General features: G+C 37.9%; 1 protein-coding gene across 1 annotated transcript in view; it reads left to right on the forward strand.

Moving 5' to 3' along the window:
• Nucleotides 1–18,665, forward strand: part of UBR3 (ubiquitin protein ligase E3 component n-recognin 3 (putative)) — a 247,525-nt gene that overhangs the window by 205,241 nt on the left and 23,619 nt on the right. Inside the window, exons 31-32 of the mRNA XM_006867038.1 lie at nucleotides 2,450–2,555; nucleotides 8,418–8,518. Of these exons, the coding sequence (XP_006867100.1) occupies nucleotides 2,450–2,555; nucleotides 8,418–8,518 (207 nt within the window). The remainder of the gene's footprint in view (nucleotides 1–2,449; nucleotides 2,556–8,417; nucleotides 8,519–18,665) is intronic.

Raw genomic sequence — 18,665 nt, forward strand, 5'->3', positions numbered from 1 at the left:
GAAATTTCCACTTGAAAGGACAAGCAGACCAGCCTGGAGTGGCTAGAAGAACAAAAGAAACTTCTTGAAAGAAAGACCGACAGGAAACATACAAAACAATAACAGCAGTCCGACTGACTACTACAAGAACAAGCAAGTTGCTCACTCAGGAGGCATCAAGGCAAGTGGTCGGGTCCCCTCAGGGCAAACCCTCTTCCAAGACTAAGACTCAAGTAGGAATACATGAGCAGACATGTGCTCTTAATATTGACCATGTTGGTCACCAATAAGGGGAAGTGAGGGAAAAACAGAAATGAGCTGTGAGCTAAGTCCAGCCATGTTCAATAGACTCCTGTGAACCTGGGTGGAGGCTTGGTTGGCCAGATAAGACCTGGGGACTTCTGGGCCCAGAGTTAGTGACATATACACAGAGGACTAGAATGGAGAGTGAAGCATTCAGTTGATAAGAAGTGAGGGCATATGCATGAGAACACCCACACTCTCAGATAATACCCACGTGACCTAGCTGCAATGGCTGGATGATCAGAACTCAACTAGAAGAAGAAAGAAGAGGAAAAAAAAGAGTAATCTGATACAATTTGATGGACTTGACCTACACTTATGGATTCAGTAGCTCACAAGAGGGAACAAATCTTTAACAGTGAGAGTCTTTCCCATCTCCTTGGTACACAGGGTAGACAGGGATGGGCAACATGGATATTTATTACCCAAAATGGCGGGGGTGGGGTGGGGAGGGCTACAAAGACAAGAAGTGATTGGCTTACAAGCTTTTAAGAGGGAACCTAGATCCAGAGGGCACAGAGGAAGTTAGAATCTCCACTGAGTAGTATCCTATCTGTCTGGGCAGGGCTGATAAAAGGAGATGGAGATAGCACTCATATGGCACAACAGTGAATAATTGCTATCAGGACTGACTGTTAGGGTTGGAAAAGTAAAGGTAGACATTTTGTAGCAAAAGAAGGGGAGTTGTTGACTTTGCAGTCCAGGAATGGAGGTCCTTGGGACCATCAAGGGAAAAAAGCGGAGTGTGGGACCCTACCCATGGAAACAGTGACACCAGAGATGGAGGCAGAGATGATGACATGGAAAAATGGAGTGACTGGGGACTCTAGACCCTCTCCAGAGAGGGAGAGGAGCTGTGTGCTGACCACCGAGGGGCAGGCTTGCGGGGGTATACCCTTTGGCTGGTTGATGATGCATGGAGAGGATTGTAACCATGGCAATGAAAGGATCCAATAGGATGAATGTAAAGCTAATGTTCTCCATGTAAACTATCACATAATTCACAATAAAACATTTTTAAAACACCAAACAAACAAAAAGAAAAAAACAACAAATCTTAACTTGCAGTCCAGTGCTTATCCTATGTGCCATTAGTAAAAGAGATATTTGCTATGAACTTACTTTAAAACAAGATTGGTTGTAACATTTTATCAACATTAAAAACACTTTAAAAACTATAGGACTAAGAAATTACCTATTATGCGGAGGTAACATTACATTTTCACTGTTTGGCATTGCCAATGGGAATATCTCAAATTCATCTGAAAAGTGGTAGTTATATGTATTTTAAATTTCTAATCATTTGAAAACAGTTAAGTATAAAATTTTAGTTCATATATTAAGTTTGTATGGTACCTATTCTTTGCTAAATATGTATATTCCTTTATTTGTGAAGTTTTCTTCTGCAGGAAATTTAAAATTCCACTTGATGAGACAAATAGGTCTTAACATTTAAGAAATATTTACTGGTATTCAAAATTACATTTTAAATGACATGGCTTAAGAAAAAGTAATACCATAAAAATGCAGATTTAAAGCAGAAGTGACCATTCAAGTCCACAAAGGATGTTTGCTTTATCCTTTGACTTACAAACCTATAAATCTAGGTATGCTTGAACTTGCTATTGTTGATCATAGCAACCCTGTATAGGGTTACTGAGAATGGAAATCTTAACGGGAGTAGAAGGCCTCATCTTTCTTCAGTGGAGCAGCTAGTGTGTTTGAACCACCAATTTTGTTGTTAGCAGCCCAGTTTTTATTCTACAGCACCACTGCACTTCTGTGCTTGGGTCCCTGACATGGCTATTGATAATGACGTTTTGAAAGGTATCTCATATAAAGTGAGTGCTTTATTTGTGGTTCCTTTGTGAGAGTGGGATACTGAAGTTCATAGTAAATTTAATAGTGAGATGTGCAAGTTGGCAAGTCTGCAGCATGAAGTCAAGGAAGAAATATGTCTGTGGCAGGGTATGTAGAAAACAAAGTATTCCTATCCATTCCTATATTTAGATTGAGTGTGAGGACAGAGCATGAAATAGTTGATACATAAACATGGTAAATAATAAGTACAGAAAATAGATTTCTTTATGAATTAGAATTATTGTCAAAATTATGTTTTGAGGGAATCATGTGAACTTTCTGATTACCTTTTCTCCAATTTATTTAGATCAATTATTCCATGTGTTAGCCTTGCACATGCGGCTCTATAGTATTGATACTGAATATAATCCTTGGAGAAAACTCACGCAGCTAATAGAGGACATGAATTCACAGTAAGTATTGAAAGATTAAAGACAGTTGAAACTGTTCTTGAAAAATGTGTAAATATAGGATGGAAATTCTTTATGGATGCATGAATTTTTTTCACATTTTCTCTATGGAATATAGAAATGCAAAATAAAAATAGAAACCCATTTACCATCATGTTGTTTTTGTTGTTGTTTGTTAGGTACCTTCACGTCAGTTTCAACTCTTAGTAAACCGTGTGTACAACAAAATGAAACGCTGCCTGGTCCTGAGCCATTCTCCCAGTCATTGTTATGTTTGAGCCCATTGTTGTAGCCACTGTATCAGTCCATCTTGCTGAGAATCTTCCGCTTTTTCACTGACTTTCTTCTTTCCCACTAAGCATGTTGTTCTCCTCCAGGGACTGGTCCTCCTGATAACATTTCCAAAGTATGTGAGACAAAGTCTCACTATTCTTACTTCTAAGAAGCATTCTGACTGTACTTATTTCCAGACGTATTTGTTCTTTCATCTGGCAGTCCATGGTCTATTCCATTCTCATCAGCTTCAGACTAAGTTAGAAGACCCCTTTTTTGCTCCTGTTGCATGGCAGCTTTATATGCATTATAGCAATCTGTGTATTTATTCTAGTTGCCTATTTACTTGTCCTTGGAGACTTTTCATATGCTATTATCCAGATCCATGATATACAAGATCCTCCATCATCTGGCCTCTACCTTTGACCCTTCTCCTGCACCTGCAAACTCATACCTTCCTCATGCATGGACATTCTAAATATACTAGATTACTTGCCATTCCTAGTTGTTGTTAAGTGTTGTAGAGTTGGTTACAACTCATACTGTTGTTGTTTTTAATTGCCATCGAGTTGGTACTGACTTTTAGCAACCGTTATACACAGCAGAACGAAACACTGTCCGTTCCTGGGCCAACCTCACTACCACTGCCACGCTTGAGCCCATTGATGCTGCCAGTCTGCCAATCCATCTTGCTGGGGGTCTTCCTCTTTTTCTCTGACCTTCCACCCTATCAAACATGATGTCCTTCTCCAGCGACTGGTCCCTCCCGACAATATGTTCCAAGTATGAGAGACAAAGTTTGGCCATCTTGGCCTCCAAGGAGCACTCTGGCTGCACTTCTTACAACTCATAGTGACCCCGTATAGGGTTTCCAAGGTTTCTGCCCACCTTGCAGTTTAAACCAACCTTTTCAGTCCAGTACTTATCCTACAGTGCCATATCAGGATAGGCTTTGATTTTTTCTAATGATCTTCTGGCTTTGCACTTGCCTTGTTCTTTTTTTTTTTAGCACAAACACATTTATTTAATAACAAAAGGGATGATCCTAATTAAACCAACACTTTTAAACAATTGCATGTAAATGTTTGTGAGAGAAGTAACTAAACACAGTAATGGAAAAACAAAAACAAAGCAGTGTGACTTGCACATTGAACTGAGCTTGTTCATTCTCACAGCTTATTCCTATTCAAAGTAAAGATGAAAATTTTACTCTAATTTTTCATAGGTCCGATTACAGGTGACGTTGTTCATAACACATTCCACAATTAATTTCCCACCTTTCAGTTTCCTTTTTATTGTGCTTTCCTTCCCATCCCACTCCTGTTGTTACACCAAAGCGCCATCTCTAAAGTTGCAGACAGTCTGAGTTTTTCTGCCATCAGCTGTAGTTTCTTCCAACTTTTCTCCCAGGTTACAAGAAAACTGTGTTGTTTTCAAAGTGCTTTCAGTTTTGATGGTGAGGGTTTTGCCATCCGTAGTGATGATACAATCAGGTTTGGCCATTGCACCCATTTTTCGCAGAACCATGCCCCCTCCTATTTCCTTCATGTATTCATCAAAGCCTTTGCTGTCTACCAGATGCTGATTGGTCCTTTTAACACCATTTCTCTTCCTCCCGTTCCCCACCAGAATGAAATCTTCCTTGACCTGACTTTGCCTCATCTTTGAACAGGATCTATACTTCCCTTCTTGTGCTCCTGTCTCTTAAATTCTTACTCTCTGAGTTGTAATTTTGTCTGACACATTCACTGGCATTGATACATTGCTTGAATGTAGGAACTATGACTTCTTAAAGTAACTCATTCTTTAAACATAACATTTGTGGCTCTGCTCAAGTCACAGAATCACTTCATATAACCTTATACACTTTTAATATTTTTGTTCAAGATACTCACTTGTAAAATCAGTTATTAGTTGTGAAATTAATACATAGTATACTAATTTAAGATGTAGATTTTTTTTTTTTTTTAAAGGTTTTATTGTGAACTGAGTGATAGTTTACATGGGAGAATATTGGCTTTACACCATCATTTCGTTGCAATGATTACAATCTCCTCTGTGCATCATCATTCAATAGTACTTCCATTCCCTTTGTTTTTATTTTTTTTTTGGCGGGGGAGGGGATGTACACAAAAACATTCAGGAATATATAATTATTTAAACAACCCAAAGGCACATTCTGCAAGCCTGCCTACTGGCTGCCAGCACCCTGTCCCTCTCTTGCTGTGAACCCAGAGTCCTCAGCTGCTCCCCACTCTCTCCATGTCCTTACCTCTGCCTCCATCTCTGGTGTTGCTGCTTCTTTGGATAGGGTCACGCATTCCACTTGTACTCTTCTCCCTTGATGGTCCTAGGGTTTTCTGTTGCTGGACTGTAAGGTAACTATTCCCCTGTTTTTGTTACGAAACTTCTACCTTTACAGTTGTGACAGTAGAAATTAGTTATGATAACAAATCCTCACTATTGAATCATAAGAATTTTCTCTCCATCCCTTTACACCAGAACCATCTAGACAAGATGAAAACAATTCAGTGAGGATTTTACCTTCCTCCATACACTCTTAAACTAAACTCCCTAGTTTAGTTTAGTCATGTGAAGTGATATAAATAATCATATGAAGTGATTCTGTGACTTGAGTGAAAACTTGTAAGCCAGTTACTTTGTGCCTGTATCTCAAGAAGTAGAATTTTTGAAATAGTAAATTTTATTTTTAAATCCTCTGGTCTATATCTGGGGCTGGGAAACTATGGTTGGTGAGCCATATTTGACAGGGATATGTTTGTGTTTGTGTATGGCTTGTAAGATAAGAATGATTTTAATGTTTTTGAAGAGTTACGAAATAAAAACAAATCCAAGAATAATTTTCAAAAGAGACCTATGTGACCTGTTGTTTGTTGTTAAGTGCCATCAAGTCGGTCCCGATGCATAGCGACCCTGTATAGGGTTTCCAAGGAACAGCTGGTGAGCTTGAACCACCGACCTTCGAGTTCAAACAGCTTTGCAGTGTGGTGTATTAACCCACAGCGCCATACCAAGATTCCTGTGACCTGCACAGCCTAAAATCATTGCTAGTATGATTTGAAGTATAATTTCAGAGTTAACGCTAATTTTGGAAGGTTACGATTTATTTTTGTTCACTTACATTAAAAATTGCACCTGGGATGAAAAAAAATTACATTATGAAAGAGTTTAAAAATCTTTTTATAACCAAATCTGCTTTAATATACCTATATTATTCATAGTGCTAGAGTCCCTGGGTGGAGTCCTTATGTGGTGTTATAGGATAAATACTGGACTAACCACAATGTTGGCAGTTCAAACCCACCAGCCACTCCTAGGAAACCCTATACAGAGTCACTGTGAGTCAGAAACTACTCAACGGTACTGAGAACGAGGTCTGGGTGGTGCACTTAATGCACTTAGATGCCAACCAAAAGGTTAGCGGTTCAGGTTCACTCAGAGGCATCTCAAAAGAAAGCCCAGGTGGTGTGTTTCCAAAAAATAAGCCATTCTTTTGGAAAAACTTAATGAACACAGTTCTTTGACATACATAGGGTGGCTATGAGTCAGCATCGACTGAACAGCATTTGATTTTTGGGGTTTATGCATTTCTAATGATTGCATCTCAATGTAAAGAAAACAAAAATCCTCACCACTGGACCAATAAACAACATTCTTATCAATGGAGAAAAGATTGAAGTTGTCAAGGACTTCATTCTTCGTAGATCAACTGTCAACACTCATGGAAGTAGCAGTCAAGAAGTCAAACGATGTATTGCATTAAGCACATCTGCTGCACAGGACCTTTTAAAAGTGTTGAAGAGCAAAGATGTCAGCTTAAGGACCAAGGTGCGCCTCACCCAAGCCTTGGTATTTCTAATAACTTCATATGCATGTGAAAGCTGGATAGTGAATAAGGAAGACTGTAGAAGAATTGGTGCGTTTGAGTTGTGGGGTTGGAGGAGAATATTCAAAGTGCCATGGCTACCAAAAGAACCAATGTCTCCCTTTTGGAAGAAGTGCAGCCAGAGTGCTCCTTGGAGGCCAGGATGGCTAGACTTCGGTTCTCATACTTCAGACATGTTGTCAGGAGGGACCTGTCACTGGAGAAGGATATCATGTTTGGTAAGGGAAGACCCCCAGTGAGATGGATTGGTAAAGTGTCAGCATCAATGGGTTCAAATGTGGCAACAATAGTGAGGTTGGCCCAGGATCGGGCAGTGTTTTGTTCTGCTGTGCATAAGGTCTCTGTGAGTCGGTACCGACTAGATGACACCTAACAACAATTGCTACTTTGTCTTTCATAGTGTATTTCTTTTTGTTTGTTTGTTTGTTTTTTAAATGTTTTATTGTGAATTGTGTGATAATTTACATGGGAGAACATTAGTTTTACCTTCATTCTATCGTATATATCGTTTCATTGCCATGGTTACAATCCCCTCCATGCAATCCTTCCCCCCTACCCCCCAGGTCTTCAGCACACAGTCGCTCTCCCTCTCTGGGTCTAGAGTCTCCAGCTGCTCCATCGCTCCACGTCATCATCTCTGGCTCCATTTTAGGCATCACTGCTTCTTTGGGTAGGGTCCCGCTCTCTGCTCTTCTCCCTTGATGGTCCTAGGGACCTCCGCTCCTAGACTGAAAAGTTAATCACTCCCCTCCTTGCTATAAAACATCTACCTTTACATTTCCTACCCTCACAATCAGTCCTGATAACAATTATTCACTATTGTATCACAAGAGACCCGTCTGTATTTCATTGCATCAGCCCCACTTAGTCAGATTGAATACTACTCACTGGAGATTCTACCTTCCTCCAGGCCCTCTAGATCTAGGTTCCCCCTTGAAAACTTTTAAGCCAGTCACTTCTTGCCTTTGTAGCCCCCCACCCCCCATTTTGGGTAGCCAATGTCCAAGTTGCCCATCCTTGTCTACTCTGTGTGTGGAGGGGGTGGGAATGATTCTTGCTGTAAGGACTTGTTCCCTCTTTTGAGCTACTGTTTCCATAGGTGTAGGTCAAGTTCATCAAATTGTATGAGAATTCATAGTGTATTTTAAATTCAGCTATGGTTATTATCCTTTTATGTTTAACTTTGTAAATGTTAATGATTTTATTTATATTTTATGGCAATCATAAAATTCAAAAGTCTTTTTAACAAGACATATTAACCAGGCCTTTTCAGTGTAATTTGATTTGTAAACTGTATTCTTATGTGTAATATACTCTGCAAATTTCTGTGGGCTGCATCTTTGTAGTGAAAATAACTCTCTCAAGTTCCATTTACTGTTTCATTTAATTTTTATAATCTTAAGAGATCAGAAAGACTCATGGTCAATTTAATGTGTCCCGGTTTTTACTTTATTAAGATAATAAATTTTTCGTTGATGTTATTTCTTCATATTAGAGTCAGCAAAATATATGAAACAGGCTAAAAGATTATAGTTTGTTCTAAAAAATCTGACCCCTAACCTTTTCTCTTGAGATTTCTCAGTTAAATTTTATGTCTGTTCCATAGACATAGATGTGAACTATAAAGTGAATTTAAATAAAAGATATACAATAGTGTCAAAAGTGATTGTTCATTTTTCTTGTAGACTGGGGAATGAAGAACAGCTTGAGGTTCCAATTCTTTATCAGGATGTTACATCCCTTTTGCTCATTCAGATTTTAATGATGCCACAACCTTTACGCAAAGGTATGCCTTTATAAGTCATATTCTTAGATTTTGTAATATATATAGTGGCAATTGTGTAATGATGTTCTGGTGATTGTTGGGACAAATAGAGTATTCAGTCTGTTGGGAAATTTTGGGGTAAAAACCATTTTTTTCCCTACTATTGATAAGTATGAGGAGCTCTAGTAGCATAATGGTTACAAGTTGGGCTTCTATCCTAAAGGTCAGCAGTTGAAAACTATCAGCTGTTCCATGGGAAAAAATATCAAGTTTCTGCTCCCATAAAAATTTACAGCCTCGGAAACCCTATGCAGGGTTGCTATGAGCTGGAACTGACTTCATGGTATATAACCACCACCACCACTGGTAGTAGTGATTGTATATATTTGTGTTGTTGTTGTCAAGTGCCATCAAGTCTGTTCCAACCCATAGTGACCCTGTATAGGGTTTCCAAGGAAGGACTATTGAGCTTGAGCTGCTGACCTTGTAGTTCAAAACTGACTTTGCAGTCCAGCACACTAACCCACAGCACCACACCAGGACTCCTGGTAGTTATTTATAAAAGATGACAATGAAAGAACATATTTTTGTTGTTTACCTTATTCATCTATCTTTTCCAGATTTATTGTCAATAATGTGGTAAATGAATGGAGGAAACTCTGAAAACCATTGTTTTTTAAAAAAATTAAAGTGACAATACAAATGGAAATTTGGGAAATAAAGCAAAAAGTCAGGTTGAATGCAGCTATCATGTCTACATGCGTATATACATCAATATAGTAATAATCATGGTTGTTCATAATTTTATGTCTTACCAAATTTTTAATATCATAGCACTGTGATATTAACAGCATTTATTTTAATATTAGAAACAATTAATTTTCACTTGAAGACTTTTAATATAGCCAAACAATTGATGGTGTTGGAAAGCTAGGGTTACTTGTTTTGTTTTGATTTGTTTTTTTTTTTTGGCAATCCTAAATTACACCACAATGAACATCTCTGGATGTATAATGTTACTGGGAAGAATTCTTTTTGTTACTGAGAAACTCAACTTGATCTTTTGATAAAACTTTTTTACCTTAGAGTATAGAGTAACCATTTATTTTAAATGGAGAGATATCATAATATTTCATGCAATAGGAAGCTCTGTAAGGAGTAAAATAATGCCACTAATCAACTAGCATAATGTTTTATTTATACTAATATTGTGAATGTGGCATTAATATTATTTTAATTGGAAAACATTTTGCACAACCAAAGAAGAAAGTGCTTATTTCATGAACTGTGGTATAATAGGGACTTAAAATTAATAGCTATAGTAAATTGCATACACTTGCCATTTTAACATTAGAAGTTTGAGTTTAGTGTCAGTTTTATCACTCAACACCAAAATATTTTTTACCTGTTTTAGCATAATCTTTAAGCCATCGAGAATCACTAATTTTAATTGTACAGCTCAGTGAGTTATAGTAAACCTACACAGTGTGTAGCAATGAACAGTCAGTTTTAGAACACTTCCATCCCCACAATGTTTCTCTCTGTTGGAAGTCCCTTCTCTTGGCTGACCTTTATCAGTTTTGTCTTTGTGGTTTTGCATTTATAGCAATTACGTGGGTTGAATCATATCACATCCTTATGCCTAGCCTCTTTTACTTAGCATATGTTTTAAAGGTCTGTCCATTTTGTGCCATGTAGCAATAGTGTGTTCCTTTTCATTGCTGTGTAGTTAGTGCTCACTTTTGTAGTTATGTCATATTTTGTTTATTCCCAGTTGATGGACATTTCCCACAGTTTTAAGCCCATATGAGTAACACTATGTGTGACTATTCAAGTACAAGTCTTTGTGCTGACATGTGCTTTCGTTTCTCTTGGGTATGTACCTGGGAATGAAATTGTAAAGTCATAACGCAATTGTTGTTGAACATTTGAGAAACAGCCAAACGGTTTAATGAGTTGTTTTTTAAAAATTGAGGTGAAATTCACATAACATAAAATAAGGCATTTTAATGTGAGCAATTAATTAAGTGGCAGCTAGTACAGTCCTGCTTTTTAAGCACTTGGCTGTTAACTGAAAGTTTGAGAATTTGAATTTACAACTTGCTCCATGGGAGATGGATGTGGTAGTCTGCTTCCATAAAGATCACAGCCTTAGAAACTTACAGGGCAAGAAAGAAGGCGATGGAGGAGGAAATTAGTAATATTTATGTTTTCTAGAATGTTAGATGGATTTCCTCGTTTTATCTGCAAATAGGTGATACGGACACCTACTTTGACCCTTCTTAAACTTTTTAATATTTAGCACTGTTTTCAGGTTAAAAGACTTTTTTACACCAATTGTCTCATCAGAAACTCAAATATATTGAAGACAGGTGTTTTTCTTTCATTTGTTTTCATATCCTTGTGTCTTTCCCATCATACGGCCTATCACATCATTGGCCTCTAAAGAATTCATTTAGAAGTCACTTTGATTTTTCATTGTCTTCAGGCTGTTGTTGTTATGTGTTGTCGAGTCAGTTCTGAACCATAGCAACCCTGTATAGGGTTTCCAAGGAACAGCTGGTGAGCTTGAACCACTGACCTTGCGGTTCAAACTGACTTTCCAGTCCGGTGTATTAACCCACAGTCCACACCAGGACTCCATATTCCTGGTTAATTCTTGATATCCAGGGGAAGGAAGTTTTATCACTTAGGATCAAGTTTGGCTTTATATAAGAGAGAAGAAACACAAAGAAACGCAGTAGCATAAGTGAATTGAAGTGTTCTTTTCTTTCATGTAAAAACAAGTCGGAAGGTAAAAAGGCCAGGTATTTCTACTTCACAGCCCCCGGGTTTGTATGGTTGGCTCATCTGTTTTCACCGTGGCTGTGAGAGTTCTAATCATTATTGCCTTATTTCAGGTAGCAGGATGGAGAGTTGGGAGAGGAGGGTAACCCTCTCTTTTAAGAAGCCCTCTTGAAAGACTTATAATTTGGCTAAAATTCTCTTCATTCTTTTTGAACCTTCAGGAATTGAAACCTAAAATCATGATCTTTTCTGAGGGGATCAATTTCTCAGGATTGGACCATGTTGTTGTCGTTTCTCAACCCTGTCACTGAGTAGCTTCAGGATTCTGTTCCTGAGTAAGCTGTATATATATATATATATATATATATATACAGGCTCCTCAGGATTCTCTAGAGCATCTGTGCTTCCAGGATCCCATAAGCAGAATCTGTGAAAGAGAAATAGTAGAGTATTTCAATCATCAGTTTAATGAACCCCCAGGTACCCACCAGTTATCAACTTATGGCCAATCTTATTTTATTTATATTCTCACCTACTCCCTCCCTCTCCCACACTAGTTTATTTTGAAGCAAATCTTAAATAACATACCATTTTATCACTATCATCTTTAATATGTGTTGTTAAAAGAGAAGTATTCTTTTAAGAAGCAGAACCACTATATTATTTACAACAGTAACATTTTATAATGGATGTAATTCCAGCACAAATGTCAAGCAGAGTGAGTATTCAACTAACTATCCAGCTATTGATTTTTGAAAATTTGTCATGTCCTGTTCACTGAAGAAAATCTGGTTTCCTCACATTGTGCTGGAATCATTCCAGAGTCAAGCCCCTAAGTCCAGTCATGTCAAAACTGTCTGCAGTACTAATCCATTTTCTAGGATTTCATACTCAGGAAGAAAAAATCAGGAATATAGGCAAAGATCTATTTATGATGTCCATTTAAAATACGGTTTCTATTTCATAAATTATGTTTCCAAAACATTTTAAATGTTAAATTTAAATTGCACAAACGTAACACAATGATAAGGAACCTATTTAGTAGTTAAATCATCTCAGCAGTTTTTAGTACCATAGAATTTAAAATCTCTTGTTGTTTTTAGTCTGATTGCTTCTTACACATTTAAGTAAGCCACAATCATCCTTTATTTATTTATCTTCAGGTGGTTTCATAGTGGATTTGTTTGTTTGTAAACACATTAACTGAGAGTAGGTCTACAATCCTTTTTTTCCTTTTAAAATTTTGATAATCATATATTGAAGGGCACTGTTCTCTACTGCAACCCAGATAAGTAATTTCTTGTTTTTTCTAAAGTCCCAGAAATATATTGATTTTACATATAGTAGTCATTCAGTGGAGTCTTGGGAGTCCTGGTGTGGTGCTGTGGGTTAATGTACTGGACCACAAAGTCCATTTGAATCACAAGGTCAGTGGTTCAAGCTCACCAGCCACTTCTCAGAAACCCTATACAGGGTCGCTATGGGTCAGAACTAACTCGATGGCACTTAACAACAACAGTTATTCAGTAAAAGAAGCTCTGGTGGCCCAACTAACCTACAGTTGACAGTTCAAGTCCACCCAGCAACTCTGTAGGGGGAAAAACCTGGCAAACTTCTTCCATAAAAGTTAGAGCCCAGAAAACCCTGTAAAACAGTTCTACTCTGTCACATGGGACTGCTATGAGTCAGAATCAACTCCAAGTCACTGTATAACACTAATAAGCATTCAATAAGTAAATGTTTGTTAAATCAGTGTCAAAACATAAGGCTTAATCTGTGACCTTTTAAAACTTCCAGCTTCAGTATTTTCAAATGATGATAAAATGATGATAAAGGCAGATAAAAACTGACTAAAATCAGAAATTTATACTTTGCTACTGAGAAGTAAAAATATGCTTATTGCAACTATCATTTCATTAACTGCATTACCTCTTTTTAATAAAATATAATCTTAACGAAGTTTATTATAAAAAGAAACTAAATGTGAGTGGCAGTGTAAATGGCCTCTGAATTAAGATCTTTTTCTTTGGGGTTAGTAGTTAAATTTTCCACCACTAATCTGTCAGTTTGTTGTATTACGATGGCTTGCATGTTGCTGTGCTGCTAGAAGCAATCCCACCAGTATTTTAAATAACAGTAGGGCACACCCAAGGTGGACCAATTTCAGCTGAGCTACCAAACTAAGACAGACTAGGAAGAAGGAGAGGTGAACTCCTAAATGCTTAGCCATTGAAAACATTACGAATAGCAGTATAATACTGTCAGCAACAGGATATTGAATATTGAAACAATGAATAGCACCTCATTATTGTCAGATATAATTCGGAAGATGAGCCACTTGGGTTGGAAGGCACAAAAAATACAACTGGAAAAGAGCTGCCTCCTCAAAGTAAAGTTGAAATTTATGGCATGCATAGAGTAAACCTTTCGGGACCTGCGTTTGCTGATGGGATACAACTGTAAACATCCATTAATAATCAGAACATGAAATGTATGAAGTATGAATCTAGGAAAATTGGAAGATGTCAAAAATGAAATGGAATGTATAAAGAATGATAGTCTAGGCATTAGTGAGCTGAAATGGACTGGTAGTAGCCATTTTGAATCTGACAGTCATATGGTTTACTATGCTGGGAATGACAAATTGAAGAGGAAAGACATTGCATTCATCATCAAAAAGAACATTTCAAGATCTGTCTTTAAGTATAACACTGTCTTGTGTTAGGATACTCTCCATACACCTACAAGGAAGACCAGTTAATACCACTATTAATTCAAATTTACTCACTGACCACTAAAGCCAGTAATGATGAAATTGAAGAATTGTACCCACTTCTAAATATATTCTGAAAAATCTCCACTTGCAATACTGAAGGATTCTATGGGCAAAATATGTGACGCTGTAGGGTAGGCACTGGACTGCAAACTACAAGGTTGGCAGTTCGAACCCACCAGCTGCTCCTTGGAAACCCTATACTGGGGTGCTATCAGTTGCAACTGACTCAACAACACTTAACAACATCAACAAATAGGCAAAATATTGAGTGATGCAGAAAGCATCAAAAGAAGATGGATGATTGTTGTTAACCATTTTAAGAGATAGCATATAATGAAAAGCCAGTGGTATTGAAGGAAGAAGTCCAAGGTGCACTGAAGGCATTGGCAAAGAATTGATGGAATACAAAATCTTCCAATAAATTGATGCAGCACTGGAGGGCATTTACTCATCTATGCCAAGAAATTTGAAAGACAACTACCTGGCCAATTGATTGGAAGAGATCAATATTTGTGCCCACTCCTAAAAGAGGTAACCCAACGGAATGCAAAAATCATCAGACAATATCATTAATCTCAAATGCAAGTAAAGTTTTGCTAAAGATAATTTTAAAATGGCTGCAAAAGTACATTGATAGGGAACTGCCAGAGATTATTTAAGACAGATTCAGATGAGGATGTGGAACAAGGGGTATTATTGCTGATGTCAGGTAGATCTTGGCTGAAAGCAGAGAATACCAGAAAGATGCTTACCTGTGCTTTATTGACTATGCAAGAGCTTTTGACTGTGGATCATGACATGCTATGGACAACATTGCGGATAACTTTATTGTGCTCATGAGGAACTTGTACATAGACCAAGAGGTAGTCTTTTGAACAGAACAAAGGGACACTGAATGGTTTAAAATTAGGAATGGTGTGTGTCACAGTTGTCTTCTTTCACCATACTTATTCAGTCTGTTTTCTGAGCAAATAATTGGAGGAACTGGATTATATGAAGCAGAAGGTGGCCTCAGGATTGAAGGAATATTGCTTGTTGGAAGTGAAGAGGAATTAAAATACTTACTGATGAAGATCAAAGACCACAGCCTTTGGTGTGGGTTGCATCTCAATATAAAGAAAACAAAAATCTCCCTGACTGGATCAATAAATAACATCAGGATAAATGCAGAAAATACTGAAGTTGTCAAAAATTGCGTTTTGCCTGGATACACTGTCAACACTCATGGAAACAGCCAGTCAGGAAACCAAACGTATTGCATTAGGCAAATCTACTGCATAAGACCTCTTTAAAGTGTTCAAGAGCTAAGATACCAGTTTGAGGGCTAAGGTGTGCCTGATCCAAGCCATGGTATTTTCAGTAGCTTCATATGCTAATATGCATGTGAAAGTTGTACAGTGAATAAGGAAGACTGTAGAGGAATTGATACATTTGTGTTACAGTGTTGGGAGAGAATGTTAAAAGTACCATGGATTGCCAGAAGAAACAAATCTGTTTTGAAAGAAGTACAACCAGAAAGCTCCTCAGAAGTCATGATGGCCAAACTTCGTCTCTTTCTCATACTTTGCACATGTTATCAGAAGAGACCAATCCCTGGACATCATGCATTGCAGAATAGAGGGTCAGTGAAAAAGAGGAAGACCCCCAAGGAGATGCATTGGCACAGTGGCAGCAGCAATGGGTTCAAGCTTAACAAAGATTATGAGAGTGGTTTAGGACTGGGCAGTGTTTTGTTTGTTGTACCTTGTGTTGCCGTAAGTCAGAACCAATTTGACAGCACCAAACAACAAGGCAGATTTTGTAATTTTTAACCTGTCATTTAAAGCATTTAATTGGGTGATATAACATTCTTTTCTTGATTTTGATGACAGTATCTTTTTTGTTTCTACTTGTGTCTTTCTACTTATTTTCATTAATCTCTTCCTGTCATCATTCTTTGAATTGTTCCTGTTCTCTTCCTTTTAAATCATATCTCATTTTTTTAACTATAGTTTCAACTACATCTGATCTCTAATTACTATCAAATCTTAGATGTAGACTACCGTTTTCTAGTGAACTCTAACCCAAATATCTACACAGGCCTTAAACTTCAATACATAAAATTTAATTCACCTTTCTACCCAAATATGCTCTCTTATCCTCAATTTTCTATTTTAGTTAATGATACTACCACCAACCCTTTCTACAACAAGAAACTACCATTAGCCTTTACCTCTAGATAGCTACCAAATTCATAATTTCTATCATCTGTCAACTATTTGGAGTCCTGGTGTGGTGCTGTGGCCTAATGCGTCAGACTGCAAAGTTGTTTCAACTGCAAAGTTGGTGGTTCAAGCTCACCAGCTGCTCCTTGAAATTCCTACACAGGGTTGCTATGGGTCAGAATTGGCATGACATCACTTCACAACAACAACAACAACAACATAGGCTGCTATGAGTCGGAATGAAACAACATTTTGCTTTTTTTTTCTCTTGTTGTTGTTGTTATATATTGGTTCTTAACCTGGTTGTTGTCGTTGTTAAGTGCTGTCGAGTTGAACCCGACCCATACCGACGCTGTATAGGATTTCCAAGGAGAAGCTGGTGAGCTTGAACGACCAATCTTGCAGTTCAAATGACTTTGCAGTCTGACGCATTAGCCCACAGTGCCACACCAGGACTCCTTCATACAAAAATTTGCACAAATTATACATACGAGATTTTCCCTTCAACTGCATTGGGTCCTTAAACTCTATCACACAGTTTTCCATGTAGGAATTAAAGTGGCAGCATTGATGGACTCAAGCGTGGCAATAGTAGTGAGGTTGGCCCAGAATCGGACAGTGTTTCGTTCTCCAGTACATAGGTTGCTATGAGTTAGTACTGATTTGAGGGCACCTAACAACAACAACATAGCCCTAAGGAGCTCTGGTAGCGTAGTGGTTACGAATTGGGCTGTGAACTGCAAGGTCAGCAGTTCGAAACTACCAGCTGTTCTGTGGGAGAAAGGTGAGGCTTTCTGCTCCTGTAAAGATTTACAGCCTTGGAAACCCTGTACAGGATCATATGAGCTGGAACCAACTCCCTGGCACTTAACAACAACATCATCAACTATTTAGTTCTCTAATTTGATCCATTCTCATTGTTCTTCTGTTGTTCACACCATCCTAAATTCTCTTATGTTGTACTTTTGCTACCTGCTAGTAGGTGTTCTTGGAATCCTGGTGTGGTATTAAAGAATAAGCACTGGACTGCTAACCACAGGTTGGTGGTTCAAACCTACCAGTGACTCCTTGGAAAATGCATCGGAATCAGACAACACTGACACTAACAACAACCATAATAGGTGTTCTTGCCTCCAGTCTTGCTCAGTTTCAATCTCTTTCTTCTAGGAAACAGCAGTGAATATTCTAAAATGCAAATCTAACATTATCTCTCTCTCCTCCATGAAATGCTTCAGTTTCTCATTACACTGTGTGTTGTTGTGTGTTATGGAGTCAATTCCAACTCATAGCCACCCTGTATAGGATTTCTGAGTGCGAGTGGTGGGTTTGAACTTGCCAACCTTGTGATTACTAGTCCAGTGCTTATCCTACAGTGCCACACCAGGTCACCTGGTGCAGTGCAGATGCAGTAAACTCAAATACTTACTGATAATCAAACAAGCAGCATAAATAGTATTATCAATAGCAAATGATTTAGTAAGTATCTTCCATTTCGATCAGGTTTAAAGCATTAAAATATATAAGCTTTTTCCCCACATAATCCTTTTAAGGTGGTACTGGTTTTGTTAGGTGCCATCAATTCGATTCTAACTCTTAGCAGACCTTATGCACAGCAGAACAAAACACTGCCTAGACTTGTGCCATCCTCACAATTGTTTGAACCCATTGCTGTTTCCACTGTTACTCCATTGAGGGTCATCTTCTTTTTTGCTGGCCCTCTTAGGGACTGGTCCCACCTGACAAGAAAGTCTCAACATCCCCAATTCTAAGGAACATTTAGCTGTGCTTCTTGTTTGTTCTTCTGGCAGTCCATGGTACTTTCTATATTCTCCTCCAACACCATAACTCAAATGCATCAAATATTCCACGGTCTTCCTTAGTCATTGTCCAACTATCACATGCATATGAAATTCTTGAAAATACCAGGGCTTGGGTTTAGACACACCTTAGTCCTGAAAGTGGCACCTTTGCTCTTTAACACTTGAAAGAGTGCTTTTGCAGCAAATTTGTTCAGTGCGATACATCGTTTGATTTCTTAGCTGCTACTTCCATGAGTACTGATTGTGGATCCAAGCAAAATGAAGTCTATGACAAATTTGATCTTTTCTCCATTTATCATGATGGTATTTGTTGGCCCAATTGTGAGGATTTTTGTTTTCTTTATTTACGTTGAGGTGTGATTTATACTGAAGGCTGTGGTCTTTGATCTTCTTCAGTAAGTATTTCAAGTTCTCTTTGCTTCCAGTAAACAAGATTGTGTCATCTGCCTATTGTAAATTGTTCAGTCCCGATGCCATATTTTTCTTCATATAACCCAGCTTTTTGGATTATTTGCTAAGCGTATAAATTGAATAAGTATGGGGAAAGCATATAGCCCTGATGAGTATCTTTATGCCCCTTT

This window comes from Chrysochloris asiatica, unplaced genomic scaffold (assembly GCF_000296735.1).
Source record: "Chrysochloris asiatica unplaced genomic scaffold, ChrAsi1.0 scaffold00099, whole genome shotgun sequence".
In the NCBI taxonomy this organism is placed as follows: domain Eukaryota; kingdom Metazoa; phylum Chordata; class Mammalia; order Afrosoricida; family Chrysochloridae; genus Chrysochloris; species Chrysochloris asiatica.